A 22,953-nucleotide genomic window follows, 5' to 3' on the forward strand; every position below is an offset into this window, starting at 1 on the left:
TCGAAGGCTGGCGTCCGTGGTCACCAGGACCCAGTCCTGTATTCCGAATCTGCGGCCCTCTTGAAGATGAGCACTCTGTAGCCACAACAACAGAGACACCCTGGTCCTTGGAGACATGGTTATCCGCCGATGCATTTGAAGATGCGATCCGGACCACTTGTCCAACAGATCCCACTGAAAGGTTCTTGCATGGAACCTGCCGAATGGAATTGCTTCGTATGAAGCTACCATTTTTCCCAGGACTCGCGTGCATTGATGCACCGACACCTGTCTTGGTTTTAGGAGGCTTCTGACTAGAGATGACAGCTCCTTGGCTTTCTCCTCCGGGAGAAACACTTTTTTCTGGTCTGTGTCCAGAATCATCCCCAGGGACAGAAGACGTGTCGTAGGGACCAGCTGTGACTTTGGAATAATTAGAATCCAACCGTGCTGTTGTAGCACCTCCTGAGATAGTGCTACCCCGACCAACAACTGCTCCCTGGACCTCGCCTTTATCAGGAGATCGTCCAAGTACGGGATAATTAAAACACCCTTTTTTCGAAGGAGTATCATCATTTCGACCATTACCTTGGTAAATACCCTCGGTGCCGTGCACAAACCGAACGGCAACGTCTGGAATTGGTAATGACAATCCTGTACCACAAATCTGAGGTACTCCTGGTGAGGATGGTAAATGGGGACATGCAGGTAAGCATCCTTGATGTCCAGTGATACCATGTAATACCCCTCGTCCAGGCTTGCAATAACCGACCTGAGCGATTCCATCTTGAACTTGAATCTTTTTATATATGTGTTCAAGGATTTCAAATTTAAAATGGGTCTCACCGAACCGTCCGGTTTCGGTACCACAAACATTGTGGAATAGTAACCCCTTCCTTGTTGAAGGAGGGGCACCTTGATTATCACCTGCTGGGAATACAGCTTGTGTATAGCCTCTAACACTGCCTCCCTGCCTGAGGGAGTTGTTGGCAAGGCAGATTTGAGGAAACGGCGGGGGGGAAACGTCTCGAATTCCAGCTTGTACACCTGAGATACTACTTGAAGGATCCAGAGATCCACCTGTGAGCGAGCCCACTGATTGCTGAAGATTTTGAGACGGGCCCCCACCGTACCTGGCTCCGCCTGTGGAGCCCCAGCGTCATGCGGCGGACTTGGCGGAAGCGGGGGAGGACTTTTGCTCCTGGGAACTGGCTGTATGCTGCAGCTTTTTCCCCCTACCTCTGCCTTTGGGCAGAAAGGACGCGCCTTTAACCCGCTTGCCCTTATGGGGCCGAAAGGACTGTACCTGATAATACGGTGCTCCTCACCCTTATAAGGCAAAATTTCCAGGTGCCTTTTTGAATCTGCATCACCTGTCCACTGCCGAGTTCATAACCCTCTCCTGGCAGAAATGGACATTGCACTTATTTTAGATGCCAGCCGGCAAATATCCCTCTGTGCATCTCTCATGTATAACACAGCGTCTTTTATATGCTCTATGGTTAGCAATATAGTGTCCCTGTCCAGGTTATCAATATTTTCCGACAGGGAATCTGACCACGCAGCTGCAGCACTGCACATCCATGCTGAGGCAATAGCTGGTCTCAGTATAATACCTGTGTGTGTATATACAGACTTAAGGATAGCCTCCTGCTTTCTATCAGCAGGCTCCTTTAGGGCAGCCGTATCCGGAGACGGTAGTGCCACCTTCTTTGACAAGCGTGTGAGCGCTTTATCTACCCTAGGGGGTGTTTCGCAACGTGACCTGTCCTCTGGCGGGAAAGGGTACGTCAATAACAACCGTTTAGAAATTACCAATTTCTTATCGGGGGAAGCCCACGCTTCTTCACACACCTCATTTAATTCCTCAGATGAGGGAAAAAATAAGAATTTACTTACCGATAATTCTATTTCTCGTAGTCCGTAGTGGATGCTGGGAACTCCGTAAGGACCATGGGGAATAGTGGCTCCGCAGGAGACTGGGCACAAAAGTAAAGCTTTAGGACTACCTGGTGTGCACTGGCTCCTCCCCCTATGACCCTCCTCCAAGCCTCAGTTAGGATACTGTGCCCGGACGAGCGTACACAATAAGGAAGGATTTATGAATCCCGGGTAAGACTCATACCAGTCACACCAATCACACCGTACAACTTGTGATCTGAACCCAGTTAATAGCATGATAACAGAGGAGCCTCTGGATAGATGGCTCACAACAACAATAACCCGATTTAGTTAACAATAACTATGTACAAGTATTGCAGAGAATCCGCACTTGGGATGGGCGCCCAGCATCCACTACGGACTACGAGAAATAGAATTATCGGTAAGTAAATTCTTATTTTCTCTGACGTCCTAGTGGATGCTGGGAACTCCGTAAGGACCATGGGGATTATACCAAAGCTCCCAAACGGGCGGGAGAGTGCGGATGACTCTGCAGCATCGAATGAGAGAACTCCAGGTCCTCCTCAGCCAGGGTATCAAATTTGTAGAATTTAGCAAACGTGTTTGCCCCTGACCAAGTAGCTGCTCGGCAAAGTTGTAAAGCCGTGAGACCACTCGGGCAGCCGCCCAAGATAAGCCCACCTTCCTTGTGGAATGGGCTTTTACAGATTTTGGCTGTGGCAGGCCTGCCACAGAATGTGCAAGCTGAATTGTATTACAAATCCAACGAGCAATAGTCTGCTTAGAAGCAGGAGCACCCAGCTTGTTGGGTGCATACAGGATAAACAGCGAGTCAGATTTTCTGACTCCAGCCGTCCTGGAAACATATATTTTCAGGGCCCTGACAACGTCCAACAACTTGGAGTCCTCCAAGTCACTAGTAGCCGCAGGTACCACAATAGGTTGGTTCAGATGAAACGCTGAAACCACCTTAGGGAGAAAATGAGGACGAGTCCTCAATTCCGCCCTGTCTGAATGGAAGATCAGATAAGGGCTTTTACAGGATAAAGCCGCCAATTCTGACACGCGCCTGGCCGAGGCCAGGGCCAACAGCATGACCACTTTCCATGTGAGATATTTTAACTCCACAGATTCAAGTGGTTCAAACCAATGTGACTTTAGGAACCCCAAAACTACATTGAGATCCCAAGGTGCCGCTGGAGGCACAAAAGGAGGCTGTATATGCAGTACCCCTTTTACAAACGTCTGAAATTCAGGAACTGAAGCTAGTTCTTTCTGGAAGAAAATTGACAGGGCCGAAATTTGAACCATAATGGACCCCAATTTTAGGCCCATAGACACTCCTGTTTGCAGGAAATGCAGGAATCGACCTAGTTGAAATTCCTCCATCGGGGCCTTACTGGCCTCGCACCGCGCAACATATTTTCGCCAAATGCGGTGATAATGCTTTGCGGTTACATCCTTCCTGGCTTTGATCAGGGTAGGGATGACTTCATCCGGAATGCCTTTTTCCTTCAGGATCCGGCGTTCAACCGCCCTGCCGTCAAACGCAGCCGCGGTAAGTCTTGGAATAGACAGGGTCCTTGCTGGAGCAGGTCCCTTCTTAGAGGTATAGGCCACGGGTCCTCCGTGAGCATCTCTTGAAATTCCGGGTACCAAGACCTTCTTGGCCAATCCGGAACCACGAGTATAGTTCTTACTCCCCTCCGTCTTATAATTCTCAGTACTTTTGGTATGAGAGGAAGAGGAGGGAACACCTACACTGACTGGTACACCCACGGTGTTACCAGAGCGTCCACAGCTATTGCCTGAGGGTCCCTTGACCTTGCGCAATACCTGTCCAATTTTTTGTTTAGGCGGGACGCCATCATGTCCACCTTTGGTTTTTCCCAACGGTTTACAATCATGTGGAAGACTTCTGGGTGAAGTCCCCACTCTCCCGGGTGGAGGTCGTGCCTGATGAGGAAGTCTGCTTCCCAGTTGTCCACTCCCGGAAAGAACACTGCTGACAATGCTATCACATGATTTTCCGCCCAGCGAAAAATCCTTGCAGCTTCTGCCATTGCCCTCCTGCTTCTTGTGCCGCCCTGTCTGTTTACGTGGGCGACTGCCGTGATGTTGTCCGACTGGATCAGCACCGGCTGACCTTGAAGCAGAGGTCTTGCTTGGCTTAGGGCATTGTAAATGGCCCTTAGCTCCAAGATATTTATGTGAAGTGATGTCTCCAGGCTTGACCACAAGCCCTGGAAATTTCTTTCCTGTGTGACTGCTCCCCAGCCTCGCAGGCTGGCATCCGTGGTCACCAGGACCCAGTCCTGAATGCCGAATCTGCGGCCCTCTAGAAGATGAGCACTCTGCAACCACCACAGGAGAGACACCCTTGTCTTTGGTGACAGGGTTATCCGCTGATGCATCTGAAGATGCGATCCGAACCATTTGTCCAGCATTCTTGCGTGGAATCTGCCGAATGGAATTGCTTCGTAGGAAGCCACCATTTTCCCCAGGACCCTTGTGCACTGATGCACTGACACTTGGCCTGGTTTTAGGAGGTTTCTGTTAGGGTCTCCTGCCCTGTGCTGCCACGTCGTCATGGCAACCGGGGGACAAGTGCTAGTGGAGTAACCTGAGCGCAGCTGATACTCCGGTTCGGGTCTTTTGCTGTGCAGTGGTTATAGGCTCTGTGCACGGCAGGGGATCCGGTGCTGGTTTTTGTGCTCACAGTCTGTGAGGTCTGAGTGGGGCGTGGACAGCACCTGCTTTATAAGGCCTCTTTTCAGGGTAAGCAGATGCTGCTGAATCTTTGTTGGTTAGTCAGTTCATGAAAGTTAGCCAGTACTGTGTAGCTTTGTATTTGTTTGTTGCTTACTGCAAATAGGCCTGGGGATTTGGTATTACACTCTGCCAATCCAGACCTAGCAGTAAGACTGGAGTCAGTCGTTTAGCTTGCTGGGGTTCTGTACTACTCTGTGAACTTAGCAAGTTTGCGGCTGTATTCTAAGACTTGCCTGTCTAATCCTGTCTCACTGTGCTAGATGTCAGGGGTCAGTTTAGTGGCAGTAAGCTAAAACCTGTGCACTGCAAGTGAGAATCAGGATTGTGGAGACTCTCCTTGTGTCTATCATTCCATCTCTGACCAAGGAGTTTACTGCCACACCTGTTGGTAACCCTTTAGGGTTTTGCTGTTGCCCTTAGCAACAGCATTTCGGGTTCTCTACGTATTAAAACACATCTTGCTTTTTCCATCTGTGCAGTTCTAATACAAGGGAGATACCCAGTTCCTTAGCCTCTGGGCTTCTCTTTTCACTTTGTGTGTATTTTGTTACCCTATCACCTTCTGTGTACGTTATGTCATATTCCCCAGTTTGTCTATGAGTCCATTTGTTTTGCATAACAGTTCAAACACCAGTACATTCCTGCAGACACTGGAGTGCATAACAGTTCTGACACCAGTACTTTCCTGCAGGCACTGGTGTGCATAACATATTCAGCAGCCCAATACTCCTGTTGAAATTTTGTGGGAATATGGAGAATACCCCTCAAAATACGTTGCAACAGGTGGTCGATCAGGTGCAGGTCCTGACTCGACAATTTAATGATTTGTCCATTAAAATGCACACCTCCCAGGCTGCTGGCGGAGCTCCCGCAGCAGCAGCACCTGCAGGGGTTAAGGAGCCGAAAGTAAATCTCCCGGATCGTTTTTCTGGAGATCGCTCGCAGTTCTTTTGTTTCAAGGAGAGCTGCAAGCTATACTTCCGGCTTAGGCCTCAGTCTTCTGGGTCGGAGATTCAGCGGGTGGGCATAGTGATTTCCTTGCTACAAGGAGACCCACAGGTCTGGGCATATGGGTTGCAGCCTGACTGTCCGTCGCTTAAAAGTGTTGATGCTTTTTTTACGGCACTGGGCATGTTGTATGATGACCCTGACAAGACGGCCTCAGCCGAGGCTCAGATTTCGATCCTTAAGCAAGGGCGAAGGCCAGTTGAGGTTTACTGTACGGAGTTTCGGAGGTTGGCCCATGATACCCAGTGGAATGACCCAGCCCTGAGACACCAGTACCGAAAAGGTCTTTCTAACCAGATAAAGGACCAACTGGTACAATATCCCTTGCCTGATAGCTTGGATCAGCTCATGCAGTTATCCATCCGGGTGGATAGACGGCTGAGAGAGCGTAGGCTTGAAAGGGAGACTGAGGTTTCCTTCCTTCCCAAGGGAACCTCAGACTCTGAGGAATTTTCTGAGGAGCCTATGCAGATTGGGGCTACCCGCCTCTCCTCGCGTGAGAAGACGCGGAGGAGACAGCAGGGGTTGTGTTTGTACTGTGGGAATAAAGGTCATGTGGTAGTATCATGCCCAGAAAAGCCGGAAAACTTCAGAGCCTGAGGGTGATGGGAAATATCCTGTCAGGCCAGAAGTCAGAATTTCCCAAGAAGACTTTTATCATTCCGGTGACCTTGAAGATCCTCGGTCAAACTGTCAAGACTGAGGCCTTTGTGGACAGTGGGGCCGACGGGGTTTTTATGGACCGCCAATTCGTCCTGAAACACTCTGTTCCCTTAGTACCCTTGGCATCGGAAATTGAGATTTGTGGGTTAAACGGGGAACCATTATCCCAAGGTAAAATTACCTCTTGCACTAGCCAGATTTCTTTGTTTATTGGAGCCACACACTCTGAAAAATTGTCCTTTTATGTGACTGTCTGTACTTTTGCCCCATTGGTGTTGGGGTTACCCTGGTTAAGGGCCCACAATCCTCAATTTGACTGGGTCTCTGGGGAGATTCTTAGTTGGGGTACTGATTGTTTCAGGAGTTGCTTGAGCCTTCCAGTCAGGCTCTCGCAGCTAAGTTTGCCAGGATTGCCAGGGTGTTATGCAGATTTTGCGGACGTGTTCTCCAAAAAAGTTGCAGAGGTACTACCTCCCCATCGCCCCTATGACTGTGCCATTGATTTGTTGCCAAATGCTAAGCTTCCCAAGAGCAGGTTGTACTCCCTGTCACGTCCTGAGACTCAGGCTATGGCAGAGTACATTCAGGAGAACTTGGCTAAGGGATTTATCAGACCTTCACAGTCTCCAGTTGGGTCGGGGTTCTTCTTCGTGGGTAAAAAGGACGGTTCGTTGCGACCCTGCATCGACTTCAGGGAATTGAACCGTATCACGATTAAAAACTCATACCCACTGCCTCTCATTTCGGTCTTGTTTGACCAGCTTCGTACTGCCACCATTTTTTCTAAGATTGACCTACGCGGTGCGTACAATCTAATCCGAATAAGAGAGGGGGATGAATGGAAGACTGCCTTTAATACCCACTCAGGGCATTATGAATATTTGGTGATGCCTTTTGGGCTCTGTAATGCCCCGGCAGTCTTCCAGGATTTCATGAATGATGTGCTCAGGGAATATTTGGATAGATTCTTAGTTGTATACTTAGATGACATCCTAATCTTCTCCCATTCCCTGGAGGAACATCGGAAGCATGTACGCTTAGTCCTCCAGAAACTCAGAGACCACCGGCTTGGGGCGAAGCTGGAGAAGTGCGAATTTGAAGTTCAGCAAATCGCATTTCTAGGATATATTATCTCCCCAGAAGGTTTCCAAATGGAGGGTTCCAAGGTACAGGCAGTCCTGGATTGGGTGCAGCCCACTAGTTTGAAGGCGCTTCAGCGTTTCCTGGGCTTTGCGAATTTTTATAGACGATTTATCGCTGGATTTTCATCTATAGTGGCGCCCTTGGTGGCACTCACTAAGAAAGGGGCGGATGTTGCTCACTGGTCTTGTGAGGCTAAAGCGGCTTTTGCCCGTCTCAAAGGGCATTTGTCTCGGCCAAGGTGCTGCGACACCCAGATCCAGAGCGTCCTTTTGTGGTGGAGGTGGATGCCTCTGAGATGGGTATTGGGGCAGTGCTTTCTCAGATGGGAGTGTCTGATAATCGCCTTCATCCCTGTGCTTACTTTTCCCGTAAATTTTCGCCTGCCGAGATGAATTATGACGTGGGTAACCGGGAATTGTTGGCTATTAAGGATGCACTCGAGGAGTGGAGACACTGGCTTGAGGGGGCTAAGTTTGTGGTCTCAATTCTCACTGACCATAAGAATCTGGCATATTTAGAGTCAGCGAAGCGTCTCAATGCCAGGCAGGCACGATGGGCTTTGTTTTTTGCTCGCTTTAATTTTTTGATAACATATCGCCCTGGGTCAAAAAACATCAAGGCTGATGCGCTCTCGCGGAGTTTTGCTCCAATCCAGGAGACCACCGAGGAGCCGTTGCCCATTGTTTCCCCATCATGTATTAAAGTGGGCATTACCCAGGACCTCTTATCATTAGTCCTTAGAGCACAGGAGCAGGCTCCTCCAGACCTTCCGGTAGGTCTTTTGTTTGTGCCTCCTAGGTTAAGACAGCGAGTGTTCCTGGAATTCCATGCCAAGAAGTCGGCAGGTCACCCGGGTATTGCCAGAACTCGGGAGTTGCTATCTAGGGCGGTGTGGTGGCCCTCGGTGGCTAAGGATGTGGATCAGTGGGTTCGGGCATGTGACATCTGTGCCCAAAATAAGACTCCTAGAGGGGTTCCTGTTGGCCCATTACATCCACTCTCTATCCCATCTAAGCCATGGACCCACATTTCAATGGATTTTGTGGTGGACTTGCCCAAATCCTCGGGGATGACAGCCATCTGGGTTGTCGTTGACAGGTTTTCGAAGATGGCGCACTTCGTTCCACTGGTTGGGCTGCCATCAGCCAGACGCCTGTCTGAATTATTTATGCTGCATGTTGTGCGTCTCCACGGGTTGCCACTTGATGTGGTCTCTGACCGCGGATCCCAGTTTGTGGCCAAATTCTGGAGGGCATTTTGTTCCGATCTCCAGATTTCTGTCAGCTTGTCGTCAGGCTACCATCCGCAGTCTAATGGGCAGACTGAAAGGGTGAACCAGTCCTTGGAGCAGTTCCTCAGGTGTTATGTCTTCAAGTGTCAGACTGACTGGGTTGCTCATCTATGATACAAGATTTGTATACAATTGCGCTTCAACACTGGATGAAAAAGAAATAATATAGTTCGGTTTTTTCAGAAAAACGTAAGTCTCTGATCATAGACTCCAGGAAATTTTCTTCCAATTCAACAAATGTGTGACAACTCCTATGCAGGTATCTTTAGAATTTTCATATAGAGCCTCGCAATTTATATATAGAAGAGCAAACAACTTGAAAACCCATCTGGTTAAAAGTGCCATTCCTGAGAAGAAAACTGGAAGAATAAAAACTGTGGGTTTTCACAGATGTGGAGATTGCATTATGTGCAAATCCCACACCAGTACACCTAGAAAAGTCAATGAATTCGTCGCAACTGGAAGCGGCAAGAAATATCAAATTAAAGAATTCATCACTTGTAATAGTAGAAATTGCATTTATCTTGTCCAATGTAGCTGTAAATTACAGTACGTAGGACGTACATCAAGAAAGCTTCGCGAGCGATGGGGGGAACACACTCGCAACATCAAGAAAGGCCTGGATAAACATAATTTATCCAATCATTTTAGGATAGAACACCAATGCTCTTTGGATTCAATTACAGCAGTCATAGGCATTAAAAAGGTAGAAGGTAGTTGGAGGAAAAAAGATATCAGTACAGCATTAGCAAAAACAGAAATGAAATACATCTACGATATGAAGACTCTGTCCCCCACTGGCCTGAACCTTGATTTTGAATTAAAATGGTTCTTGTAGTTCAGTCCACCTTTTCAACAATTATAAACATCAGGTTATATGTGCTTTAAGAAACCAGCATTTTTTATGACCATCATTTGTTGATTATTTTTGAGTACCATTCTTCCTTCTACTGCCATTATTTAGTTGAAGCGCAATTGTATACAAATCTTGTATCATAGTATTGTTTGTTTTTTCCGGTGGATAACTCCGGAACGTATACCTTTTTGCAGCATCAACATTTCCAGCGCAGGGAAGTATTCACCTTTTTTCTCTTGGGTTGCTCATCTGTCCATGGCGGAGTTTGCTTATAACAACGCGGCTCACTCTGCTACAGGGATCTCTCCCTTCCTTTGTGTGTATGGGCATCATCCTAAGGCCAATTCTTTTGACCCCCTGGACTCCACGCCTGGTGGTTCCTCTGTGGTTTCGGTCCTTAGAGGTATTTGGCGGAAAGTGAAGAAAGCCCTTGTGTCTGTGTCATTAGTGACCAAAAGGGTTTTTGATAAGCGGAAAAGACCCTGCAGCTTCAAATTAGGAGACTTCGTCTGGTTGTCTACCAAGAATTTGAAGTTGAGACAGCCATCTCATAAGTTAGGGCCCCGGTTCATCGGCCCTTATAAGATCACCAGGGTTATCAATCCGGTGGCATTTCAGTTAGATCTGCCCCGTTCTTTGGGTATCAATAAAACATTTCATTGTTCCCTTTTAAAACGGGCGATTAGTAATCCTTCTTCCAGTGGAAGACCTTCCCCTCTTCTGATACGTGGCCAGAGGGAGTTTGTTGTTGAAAGGATTCTTGACTCCAAGGTGGTTCGGGGTCGGCTGTCATTTTTGGTGCATTGGAAGGGGTATGGCCCGGAGGAGCGGTCGTGGGTGCGCAGTTGTGATCTTCATGCCCCCAGACTGATACGCTCTTTCTTCTCGCAGTTCCCCGATAAACCCGGTGGTAGGGGTTCTTTGAGGGGTTGTACTGTTGGGGTCTCCTGCCCTGTGCTGCCACGTCGTCATGGCAACCGGGGGACAAGTGCTAGTGGAGTAACCTGAGCGCAACTGATACTCCGGTTCAGGTCTTTTGCTGTGCAGTGGTTATAGGCTCTGTGCACGGCAGGGGATCCGGTGCTGGTTTTTGTGCTCACAGTCTGTGAGGTCTGAGTGGGGCGTGGACAGCACCTGCTTTATAAGGCCTCTTTTCAGGGTAAGCAGATGCTGCTGAATCTTTGTTGGTTAGTCAGTTCATGAAAGTTAGCCAGTACTGTGTAGCTTTGTATTTGTTTGTTGCTTACTGCAAATAGGCCTGGGGATTTGGTATTACACTCTGCCAATCCAGACCTAGCAGTAAGACTGGAGTCAGTCGTTTAGCTTGCTGGGGTTCTGTACTACTCTGTGAACTTAGCAAGTTTGCGGCTGTATTCTAAGACTTGCCTGTCTAATCCTGTCTCACTGTGCTAGGTGTCAGGGGTCAGTTTAGTGGCAGTAAGCTAAAACCTGTGCACTGCAAGTGAGAATCAGGATTGTGGAGACTCTCCTTGTGTCTATCATTCCATCTCTGACCAAGGAGTTTACTGCCACACCCGTTGGTAACCCTTTAGGGTTTTGCTGTTGCCCTTAGCAACAGCATTTCGGGTTCTCTACGTATTAAAACACAACATCTTGCTTTTTCCATCTGTGCAGTTCTAATACAAGGGAGATACCCAGTTCCTTAGCCTCTGGGCTTCTCTTTTCACTTTGTGTGTATTTTGTTACCCTATCACCTTCTGTGTACGTTATGTCATATTCCCCAGTTTGTCTGTGAGTCCATTTGTTTTGCATAACAGTTCAAACACCAGTACATTCCTGCAGACACTGGAGTGCATAACAGTTCTGACACCAGTACTTTCCTGCAGGCACTGGTGTGCATAACAGTTTCTGACTAGTTCGGATAACTCCCTGGCTTTCTCCTCCGGGAGAAACACCTTTTTCTGGACTGTGTCCAGGATCATCCCTAGGAATAGAAGACGTGTCGTCGGGTTCAGCTGCGATTTTGGAATACTGAGAATCCAACCGTGCTGCCGCAACACTACTTGAGATAGTGCTACCCCAACTACCAACTGTTCCCTGGATCTTGCCCTTATCAGGAGATTGTCCAAGTAAGGGATAACTAAAACTCCCTTCCTTCGAAGGAGTATCATCATTTCGGCCATTACTTTGGTAAAGACCCGGGGTGCCGTGGACAAACCAAACGGCAGCGTCTGAAACTGATAGCGACAGTTCTGTACCACAAACCTGGGGTACCCTTGGTGTGAAGGGTAAATTGGGACATGGAGATAAGCATCCTTGATGTCCCGAGACACCATATAATCCCCTTCTTCCAGGTTCGCAATCACCGCTCTGAGTGACTCCATCTTGAATTTGAACCTTTGTATGTAAGTGTTCAAGGATTTCAGATTTTAAATAGGTCTCACCGAGCCGTCCGGCTTCGGTACCACAAATAGCGTGGAATAATACCCCTTTCCCTGTTGTAGGAGGGGTACCTTGATTATAACCTGCTGGGAATACAGCTTGTGAATGGCTTCCAATACCGCCTCCCTGTCGGAGGGAGACGTCGGTAAAGCAGACTTTAGGAAACGGCGAAGGGGAGACGTCTCGAATTCCAATTTGTACCCCTGAGATACCACCTGAAGGATCCAGGGGTCCACCTGTGAGTGAGCCCACTGCACGCTGACATTTTTGAGACGGGCCCCCACCGTGCCTGAGTCCGCTTGTAAAGCCCCAGCGTCATGCTGAGGACTTGGCAGAAACGGGAGAGGGCTTCTGTTCCTGGGAACTGGCTGTTTGCTGCAGCCTTTTTCCTCTCCCTCTGCCACGGGGCAGAAATGAGGAGCCTTTTGCCCGCTTGCCCTTATGGGAACGAAAGGACTGCGCCTGATAATACGGCGTCTTCTTATGTTGAGAGGCTACCTGGGGTAAAAATGTGGATTTCCCAGCCGTTGCCGTGGCCACCAGGTCTGTTAGACCTACCCCAAATAATTCCTCCCTTTTATAAGGCGATACTTCCATATGCCTTTTGGAATCAGCATCATCTGACCACTGTCTTGTCCATAACCCTCTTCTGGCAGAAATGGACAGCGCATTTACTCTTGATGCCAGTCGGCAAATATCCCTCTGTGCATCACGCATATATAGAAATGCATCTTTTAAATGCCCTATAGTCAGTAATATACTGTCCCTATCTAGGGTATCAATATTGTCAGTCAGGGAACCCGACCAAGCCACCCCAGCACTGCACATCCAGGCTGAGGCGATTGCTGGTCGCAGTATCACACCCGTGTGAGTGTATATACATTTTAGGATATTTTCCTGCTTTCTGTCAGCAGGTTCCTTAAGGGCGGCCGTATCCGGGGACGGTAGTGCCACCTGTTTAGACAAGCGTGTGACCCTAAGGGGTGTTTCCCAACGTGCCCTATCCTCTGGCGGGAAGGGGTATGATGCTAATAACTTTTTTAGGAATTAACAGTTTTTATTGGGGGAAACCCACGCATCATCACACACTTCATTTAATTCCTCAGATGCAGGAAAAACTACAGGCAGTTTTTTCTCACCCAACATAATACCCTTTTTAGTGGTACTGGTATTATCAGAAATATGTAAAACATTTTCCATAGCCTCAATCATGTAACGTGTGGCCCTATTGGAAGTTACATTAGTCTCATCGTCGTCGACACTGGAGTCTGTATCCGTGTCGACGTCTGTGTCTGCCATCTGAGGTAGCGGGCGTTTTAGAGCCCCTGATGGCCTTTGAGACGCCTGGGCAGGCACAAGCTGAGTAGCCGGCTGTCCCATGTCGTCAAACCTTTTATGTAAGAAGTTGACACTTTCACGTAATTCCTTCCATAAGTCCATCCACTCAGATGTCGGCCCCGCAGGGGGTGACATCACATTTACCGGCATCTGCTCCGCCTCCACATAATTCTCCTCATCATACATGTCGACACAGTCGTACCGACACACCGCATACACACAGGGAATGCTCTGACAGAGGACAGGACCCCACAAAGCCCTTTGGGGAGACAGAGGGAGAGTATGCCAGCACACACCAGAGCGCTATATAACCCTTCTGTAGTCAGGACTGCAGGGGAGAGCCTGGGAGCGATCCTTCCAGCGGAGCTGTGAGGGAAAAATGGCGCCAGTGTGCTAAGGGAGATAGCCCCGCCCCTTTTTCGGCTGACTTTCTCCCGCTTTTTCTGGATCTCTGGCAGGGGTATTTTTACACCTATATAGCCTTCCTGATTATATATGGTGTAGATTTGACAGCCAAGGTGTCTTATATTGCTGCTCAGGGCCCCCCCCCCCCCAGCGCCCTGCACCCATCAGTGACCGGAGTGTGAGGTGTGCATGAGGAGCAATGGCGCACAGCTGCAGTGCTGTGCGCTACCTTGTTGAAGACCGAAGTCTTCTGCCGCCGATTTTCTGGACCAACTTCTTGCTTCTGGCTCTCTAAGGGGGACGGCGGAGCGGCTCCGGGACCGGACGATCGAGGCCGGGCCCTGTGTTCGATCCATCTAGAGCTGATGGTGTCCAGTAGCCTAAGAAGCCCAAGCTAGCTGCAAGCAGGTAGGTTCGCTTCTTCTCCCCTTAGTCCCTCGTAGCAGTGAGTCTGTTGCCAGCAGATCTCACTGAAACTAAAAAAACCTAAACTATTACTTTCTTTCTAGGAGCTCAGGAGAGCCCCTAATGTGCATCCAGCTCAGCCGGGCACACAAATCTAACTGAGGTCTGGAGGAGGGTCATAGGGGGAGGAGCCAGTGCACACCAAAGCTTTCTTTAATTGTGCCCAGTCTCCTGTGGAGCCGCTATTCCGAATGGTCCTTACAGAGTCCCAGCATCCACTTAGGACGTCAGAGAAATAGTGATTACAATAAGACAGCAGTATATAATGTCACTATGTGGGAGCTCTACACTTACTTATACCACTTGTACTGACTGCATCACTCACCTAAACATGATATACACGTAGGGACGGTACATCATACAGACACTGCAGGGTCACTGCATCTCATGTGCTCCTATTGTGAGGGGACCATTCATCATACAGACACTGCAGGGTCACTGCATCTCATGTGCTCCTATTGTGAGGGGAGTGTACATCATACAGACACTGCAGGGGCACTGCATCTCATGTGCTCCTATTGTGAGGGGACCGTATATCATACAGACGCTGCAGGGTCACTACACCTCATGTGCTCCTATTGTGAGGGGACCGTACATCATAGACACTGCAGGATCACTGCATCTCATGTGCTCCTATTGTGAGGGGACAGTACATCATACATACACTGCAGGGTCACTGCATCTCATGTGCTCCTATTGTGAGGGGACCGTACATCATACAGACACTGCAGGGTCACTGCATCTCATGTGCTCCTATTGTGAGGCGATCGTACATCATACAGACGCTGCAGGGTCACTGCATCTCATGTGCCCCCATTGCGAGGAGACCGCACAACATACAGACGCTGCAGGGTCACTGCATCTCATGTGCTCCTATTGTGAGGGGACCGTACATCATAAAGAAGCTGCAGGGTCACTGCATCTCATGTGCTCCCATTGTGAGGGGACCGTACATCACACAGACGCTGCAGGGTGACTGCATCTCATGTGCTCCTATTGTGAGGGGACCGTACATCATACAGACACTGCAGGGTCACTACCTGTCATGTGCTCTTATTGTAAGGGGACCGTACATCATACAAACACTGCAGGGTCACTGCATCTCATGTGCTCCTATTGTGAGGGGATCGTACATCATACAGACGCTGCAGGGTCACTGCATCTCATGTGCTCCTATTGTGAGGGGACCGTACATCATACATACACTGCATCTTATGTGCTCCTATTGTGAGGGGAGCGTACATCATACAGACGCTGCAGGGTCACTGCATCTCATGTGCCCCCATTGCGAGGAGACCGCACAACATACAGACGCTGCAGGGTCACTACATCTCATGTGCTCCTATTGTGAGGGGACCGTACATCATACAGACACTGCAGGGTCACTGCATCTCATGTGCTCCTATTGTGAGGGGACCGTACATCATACAGACACTGCAGGGTGACTGCATCTCATGTGCTCCTATTGTGAGGGGACCGTACATCATACAGACACTGCAGGGTCACTACCTGTCATGTGCTCTTATTGTAAGGGGACCGTACATCATACAAACTTTGCAGGGTCACTGCATCTCATGTGCTCCTATTGTGAGGGGATCGTACATCATACAGACGCTGCAGGGTCACTGCATCTCATGTGCTCCTATTGTGAGGGGACCGTACATCATACATACACTGCATCTTATGTGCTCCTATTGTGAGGGGAGCGTACATCATACAGACGCTGCAGGGTCACTGCATCTCATGTGCCCCCATTGCGAGGAGACCGCACAACATACAGACGCTGCAGGGTCACTACATCTCATGTGCTCCTATTGTGAGGGGACCGTACATCATACAGACACTGCAGGGTCACTGCATCTCATGTGCTCCTATTGTGAGGGGACCGTACATCATACAGACACTGCAGGGTCACTGCATCTCATGTGCTCCTATTGTGAGGCGATCGTACATCATACAGACGCTGCAGGGTCACTGCATCTCATGTGCCCCCATTGCGAGGAGACCGCACAACATACAGACGCTGCAGGGTCACTGCATCTCATGTGCTCCTATTGTGAGGGGACCGTACATCATAAAGAAGCTGCAGGGTCACTGCATCTCATGTGCTCCCATTGTGAGGGGACCGTACATCACACAGACGCTGCAGGGTGACTGCATCTCATGTGCTCCTATTGTGAGGGGACCGTACATCATACAGACACTGCAGGGTCACTACCTGTCATGTGCTCTTATTGTAAGGGGACCGTACATCATACAAACACTGCAGGGTCACTGCATCTCATGTGCTCCTATTGTGAGGGGATCGTACATCATACAGACGCTGCAGGGTCACTGCATCTCATGTGCTCCTATTGTGAGGGGACCGTACATCATACATACACTGCATCTTATGTGCTCCTATTGTGAGGGGAGCGTACATCATACAGACGCTGCAGGGTCACTGCATCTCATGTGCCCCCATTGCGAGGAGACCGCACAACATACAGACGCTGCAGGGTCACTACATCTCATGTGCTCCTATTGTGAGGGGACCGTACATCATACAGACACTGCAGGGTCACTGCATCTCATGTGCTCCTATTGTGAGGGACCGTACATCATACAGACACTGCAGGGTCACTGCATCTCATGTGCCCCCATTGCGAGGAGACCGCACAACATACAGACGCTGCAGGGTCACTACATCTCATGTGCTCCTATTGTGAGGGGACCGTACATCATACAGACGCTGCAGGGTCACTACATCTCATGTGCTCCTATTGTGAGGGACCGTACATCATACAGACACTGCAGGGTCACTGCATCTCATGTGCTCCTATTGTGAGGGACCGTACATCATACAGACACTGCAGGGTCACTACCTGTCATGTGCTCTTATTGTAAGGGGACCGTACATCATACAAACACTGCAGGGTCACTGCATCTCATGTGCTACTATTGTGAGGGGAGCGTACATCATACAGACACTGCAGGGTCACTGCATCTCATGTGCTCCTATTGTGAGGGGACCGTACATCATACAGACACTGCAGGGTCACTGCATCTCATGTGCTCCTATTGTGAGGGGACTGTACATCATACAGACACTGCAGGGTCACTGCATCTCATGTGCTACTATTGTGAGGGGAGCGTACATCGGTGGTCATTCCGAGTCGTTCGCTCGGTAAATTTCATCGCATCGCAGCGATTTTCCGCTTAGTGCGCATGCGCAATGTCCGCACTGCGACTGCGCCAAGTAATTTTGCTATGAAGTTAGTATTTTTACTCACGGCTTTTTCATCGCTCATGCGATCGTAGTGTGATTGACAGGAAATGGGTGTTTCTGGGCGGAAACAGGCCGTTTTATGGGCGTGTGGGAAAAAACGCTACCGTTTCCGGAAAAAACGCAGGAGTGGCTGGAGAAACGGGGGAGTGTCTGGGCGAACGCTGGGTGTGTTTGTGACGTCAAACCAGGAACGACAAGCACTGAACTGATCGCAGATGCCGAGTAAGTCTGAAGCTACTCTGAAACTGCTAAGAAGTTTGTAATCGCAATATTGCGAATACATCGTTCGCAATTTTAAGAAGCTAAGATTCACTCCCAGTAGGCGGCGGCTTAGCGTGTGTAACTCTGCTAAAATCGCCTTGCGAGCGAACAACTCGGAATGACCTCCGATGTACGCTCCCCTCACAATAGTAGCACATGAGATGCAGTGACCCTGCAGTGTTTGTATGATGTACGGTTCCCTCACAATAGGAGCACATGAGATGCAGTGACCCTGTGACCGCTGAACAAACAGCACCTTAGGACCTTGGTCCTGCAAAGGAGAAGCGGCTCTGCACCTCATGAGGCCGGTGACCGTCTACCCCCCCTCCTCCTCCCCAACTCCCACGGCGCAGGTGTGCTGTTGCCCACATGGCATAACGAAATACGTAAAAGTTTAAATGAAATTGAAGAAAAACTCTGGAGCTGCAGAGATGTGCATCCTCTCCTGAGGGCACTTTTTTCTAAACTGCCTGGGGGAGGGGGCATAGTGGGGAGGAGCCAGCACACCCAGTTGAAGGAATTTAAAGTGCACTGGCTCATTTGGACCCCATCTATACCCCATCGTACTAATCTGTCCCCAATATCCTTTATGAATGCCAGAGAAATAATAACAGTACACCACAGGCTACTCCCCCTGTATAATAGTAGTAACAGGACACCACAGGCTGCTCCCCCTGTATAACAGTAGTAACAGGACACCACAGGCTGCTCCCCCTGTATAATAATACTGACAGGACACCATAGGCTGCTCTCCCTGTATAATAATAATAACAGGACACCACAGGCTGCTCCCCTGTATAATAATAATAACAGGACACCGCAGGCTGCTCTCCATCTATCATAATAATGACTGGACACCACAGGCTGTTCCCTGTATAATAATAAGAATAAGAATAACAGGACAACACAGGCTGCTCTCCTTGTATTATTATTATAATAATAATAATAATAATAACATAATAATAACAGGACACCACAGACCGCTCCCCCTGTATAATAATAACAACAGGACACCACAGGCTGCTCCCCCTGTATAATAATAATAATAATAATAATAATAACGGGACACCACAGGCCGCTCCACCTGTATAGACGGACTCCATTACCAGTTGCCGGACGACTGACTCCCGATCGAGCGAAAACCGGAAGTTGCAGCGATAGAAGAAAACTCTCTTCCTGTATGTGGAACGCACAGGCCGAAAGTGAAGTGGAACGCAAAATCCGAAAACGGGTTGAAACGCACAGGCCGGAAGTGAGGTGTGATTGGCAGGGGAACACAAGCTGCTTCATCCTTAGTGACCGGCCACACTGACGTTCGTATCCCCGCCCCCGGCCCCTCCTCCAGCCCCGCCCCCGGCCCCTCCTCCAGCCCCGCCCCCGGCCTCAGCACAGGGAGAGGGCGCGGGTCCCGCACATGGCAGTGTGACAGGCGCTGGGGGCAGGCAGGGAGGTGTGAGAGAGGGCGGGTACCCGTGCAGCTGCTGCAGGACACAGAGCAAGGGCTGCATAGGTGCAATGCTTTCTGTGTGTATATCCAGAGATAGATGTACAGGGCGCCGGCACATCTGCAGGGAGGGAGGGAAAGGGTGCTGTTCTCATGTTGCCGGGTGTCTGGTCATCATATCTGGACATCTGTGCACCGCAGGGGCGTGTCCACGCTACTCTTTTTTTTTGGGGGGGGGGGGGGCTAATTAATGATTAATACTGACTCCGCCTCTTTCCAGTTCTTGCACCTTCTGCTTCTGGTGCCAACTCCTCCCCTTTACAGTTTTTATCAAAGGTGTTATGTGGAGTCTAATATGTACCCACCGATATGTACCCAATAAGTGGCGGCATGTATTGCATCAACAATGCAATGTGTAGTATATCCCCACCCAATACATCTATACAAAGTCCTACAATAGGGATGAGATGAGCGCAGAGGTGCCTGGCACTGGTATACTGCAAGACTCCCAGCCCTTGGTATAATTTTCTGAGTATCTCATGGTCAAGAAAAACGCAATACTTGTTACATGTTAAATCTCTCTGCAAATGTTATATCTGCAACTCCCTGCTTGCAAGTTTGCTGCTACGATCAGGTCTGAATTAGCCCCTATGTACCTGGCTTTTCTGCAGGAGCGGTGCACCTTAGACGGAGAGCTGCCTGCAGTCCACACAAGAAACCTGAATAATTTGCCACATTCTTCAACCCTCTCAGGCTGCCAGGCACCCGACCTCTGATCACAACACAGCCTCATCATACACATCGGCTGAACGGGGCTGTACAGATAACGGGAGGGGCGGATCTTAGCCTGTTCAGTACAGGATCACTGCAGTACAGAGCAGGGACGTGCGGAGAGATGTGATAAAGGAGTCAGATGGACCGTGTGCTGGGGGGAGGGTGAATGCACCAATCGCCCCCCCCACTGCACCACGTCCGGCTGCCTGTGCGCAGTGTGCGGGCATCTGTGCAACATGTTTGGGCGTCTGTGCGTCATATCCAGACATCTGTGCTTCATGCATAGATTTCTGAGCACTGTGTCTGTGCGTCATGCCAGGGCATCCGCACACCATGTCCGGGCATTGGGCATTTGTGCACCATGTCCTGACGTCTGTACATCATACATGCATCATTTCCAGGTGTCTGTGTGTCGTGTCCGGACATCTGTGCATCATGCAGGGGTGTCAGTGCACATCAGAATGGGGCCTCTGTGCATCGTGTCCAGACACTGCGTTGTGTTTGTGCGTCGTGCCAGGACGTCTGTCACTCATGTCACTGCCCATCCCTTATAGACTTGACGCTTCCCTCATGTACCCTCCTATGACTGGATACGCCTCGCTGCCTGCACCAAGCAATCACAGATTGGTTTAGGTTCTCATGGGACCTGGGCCAAAAGGGGACCTCCTACCGTCAGCAACTTCCTGTCACTGGCTCCACCCACTGCTCAGTGAGTGGATATTTTGCTGCCACCACCAGGTTCCTTCAACAAAGCTTGGAGTCACGTTTCTACTCAGGCTTCTACCACCGGCACCCGATACCACTTGCTGCTGTGTATGTGTAGACATGCTGCTGCCACACCTCCTGACTGGTGTTGGTTGACCCCCACTGGTCACTGACCTGGACAAGTCCCTGCACGAAATCTGCAAAGGGTTCAAACCTGCCACATGTAGCATGAATCCAAGCTCCAGAGATGGTCAACCAGGGTCCCCAGGCAGTATCCTGCCGACTAATGGGGCTCCCTGAAAAAAAAATTAGCTGGGTTGGCCAGCTTTTCCCCAGTCTTCCCATGCTACTCTCATTTAGGAGGCTCCTTGGGAAGGCATTTCATTATCCTGAGAGGTGGCTGGGGGTAACCCAGCAACCCACATAGAGCTCCGGATTACCTCTAGACCACCAGGGGAAAAAAAAGAGTAAATGCATTTTCTCTTTAAATACATTCAAATACACTTTAAACAAATAATTATTTTGTGTGCTTTACACTACAGCACTGCAGTTCAGGGCCTGCGGACCCAGCTCAGTGCTGCACATACATTTGTAGCATTGTAAAATATATTTGTACATATTTATGTATTTGCCTTTTTTTAGGCACAGTCTGGGACTGCTGGGGCTCTCCTTCGGTTCACAGAGGGTTAACAGCTTTAAGTGCCGCACTGGGAGCCAACTTTCCTGGTCCCCCTGGTGGACAGCACCATGTAATCTCCCCCGTGCAGCACCACATGCCATGGGTTAACAGCCATACTGCCCCCAGAGCTCCCCAGCCACGGAACTCAGTTTGGGCTGCAGGTGCTCCTTATGGTACTCTAAGCGCTCGGGGGTACAGGGAGCTGGCTCTTCCTAGCCCCCAACGTTCATCCAAATAGGCCAGGCTCTCCATAGTGATGGGGCGCCAGGAGCTAGCTCCCAGTCCCCAGCAATAGACACACACTGCCACCACTTTGGATGCATCTGAAGTGCTATGCTTACTGAAAGATTTCAGACCTGGATAAAGTGGCTACCGGATGGCCATGAAGTCTACATGGTGAGAGGTACTATTCACTGATATACCCAAACAGATTACCTCAGATCATATCATTATAGTAGATGTACTATGAGGGGATAACCTATTTCCGGGACTGCTGGCATGCCGACCAACAGGGACTATTTCCACTCGTGGGTGTCCACGACACCCAAAGAGTGGGAATAAAACCGTGGCGCGAGCCCGCAAGGGGCTTGTTGCACTCGCCCCTCCCCACCGGGATGCCGGCGTCGGTAAGCTGACCGGCGGTCAGGAGACCGCCGGTCAGCCATACTACACCCATGGTGGGGTGGTATTCATGTGACCGCCGGTCTGCTGACCGACAGTCACATGACCTCCACCATCCCGCCGGCTCAGTATCCCGATGGTCGGCATGCCGACCAACAGGGACTATTTCCACTCGTGGGTGTCCACGACACCCATAGAGTGGGAATAGAACCCATGGCGACCGCAGGTTGCCACCGAGCCCGCAGCGTGGCGAGTACAGCGAGCCCGCAAGGGGCTTGCTGCACTCGCCCCTCCCCGCCGGGATCCCGGTGTCGGTATGCTGCCGGGATCCCGGCGTTGGTAACGCTGACCGGTGGTCAGGAGACCGCCGGTCAGCCATACTACACCCCTATGGTGTACGGACATTTGAGCCTTATTGGAAACACTTTCATATAAAGAACCCGGAGGTTTTACATTTCCATTTGTTTTCAGACTAGAACTAAAACAAGAGTCTGGAGAGAGACATTTGCCAGGTGTATATTGCAGCTTTATTTTACAGTCAGTCCTAATTAATATGAGATTGTTTATAGTCTCTTAATGTCTACTTACATAGATTTGAAAGTTCTGTACAAACATAAACACACTTCTGAATATAACACATTCAGTGACTGCAACTCAGTCATGTAACACAAGCTGCAGAGGCGGCCTCACACCCTCCGCCAGTTTCCCTTCAGCCTCCTCCAAGTGGTTCCCCCTCAGGTCCAGTCTGATCAGGGAGCGGTTGGTAAGGAGAGTAGAGAGGAGATCATCGCAGCAGGACACGGTCAGGCCACAGCCCCATAACCTGGAGGACAATGAGTTATCTGGATGAGTTAATGTCTTACCATTTCCAGACTTTCATAACGGAGAGAATGACACTGTGTAATGTTGGTGTATAGTTAATCTATTATATTGTAGGTGTATGTAACTGATAATGTGACTAGAGAGTTACTGAATG

The 22,953-nt window shown here is 49.6% G+C and overlaps 1 protein-coding gene across 2 annotated transcripts in view; it reads right to left on the bottom strand.

Annotated features, from left to right (window-relative positions):
• Nucleotides 1-22,481: 22,481 nt before the first annotated feature.
• Nucleotides 22,482-22,953, bottom strand: part of LOC135054664 (NACHT, LRR and PYD domains-containing protein 3-like) — a 131,340-nt gene continuing 130,868 nt past the window's right edge. For both annotated transcript variants that reach the window (XM_063957905.1, XM_063957904.1), the window contains one exon: nt 22,482-22,800. In XM_063957905.1, the coding sequence (XP_063813975.1) occupies nt 22,632-22,800 (169 nt within the window). In that variant the 3' untranslated portion in view covers nt 22,482-22,631. The remainder of the gene's footprint in view (nt 22,801-22,953) is intronic.

This window comes from Pseudophryne corroboree, chromosome 3 (assembly GCF_028390025.1).
Source record: "Pseudophryne corroboree isolate aPseCor3 chromosome 3, aPseCor3.hap2, whole genome shotgun sequence".
NCBI lineage: Eukaryota > Metazoa > Chordata > Amphibia > Anura > Myobatrachidae > Pseudophryne > Pseudophryne corroboree.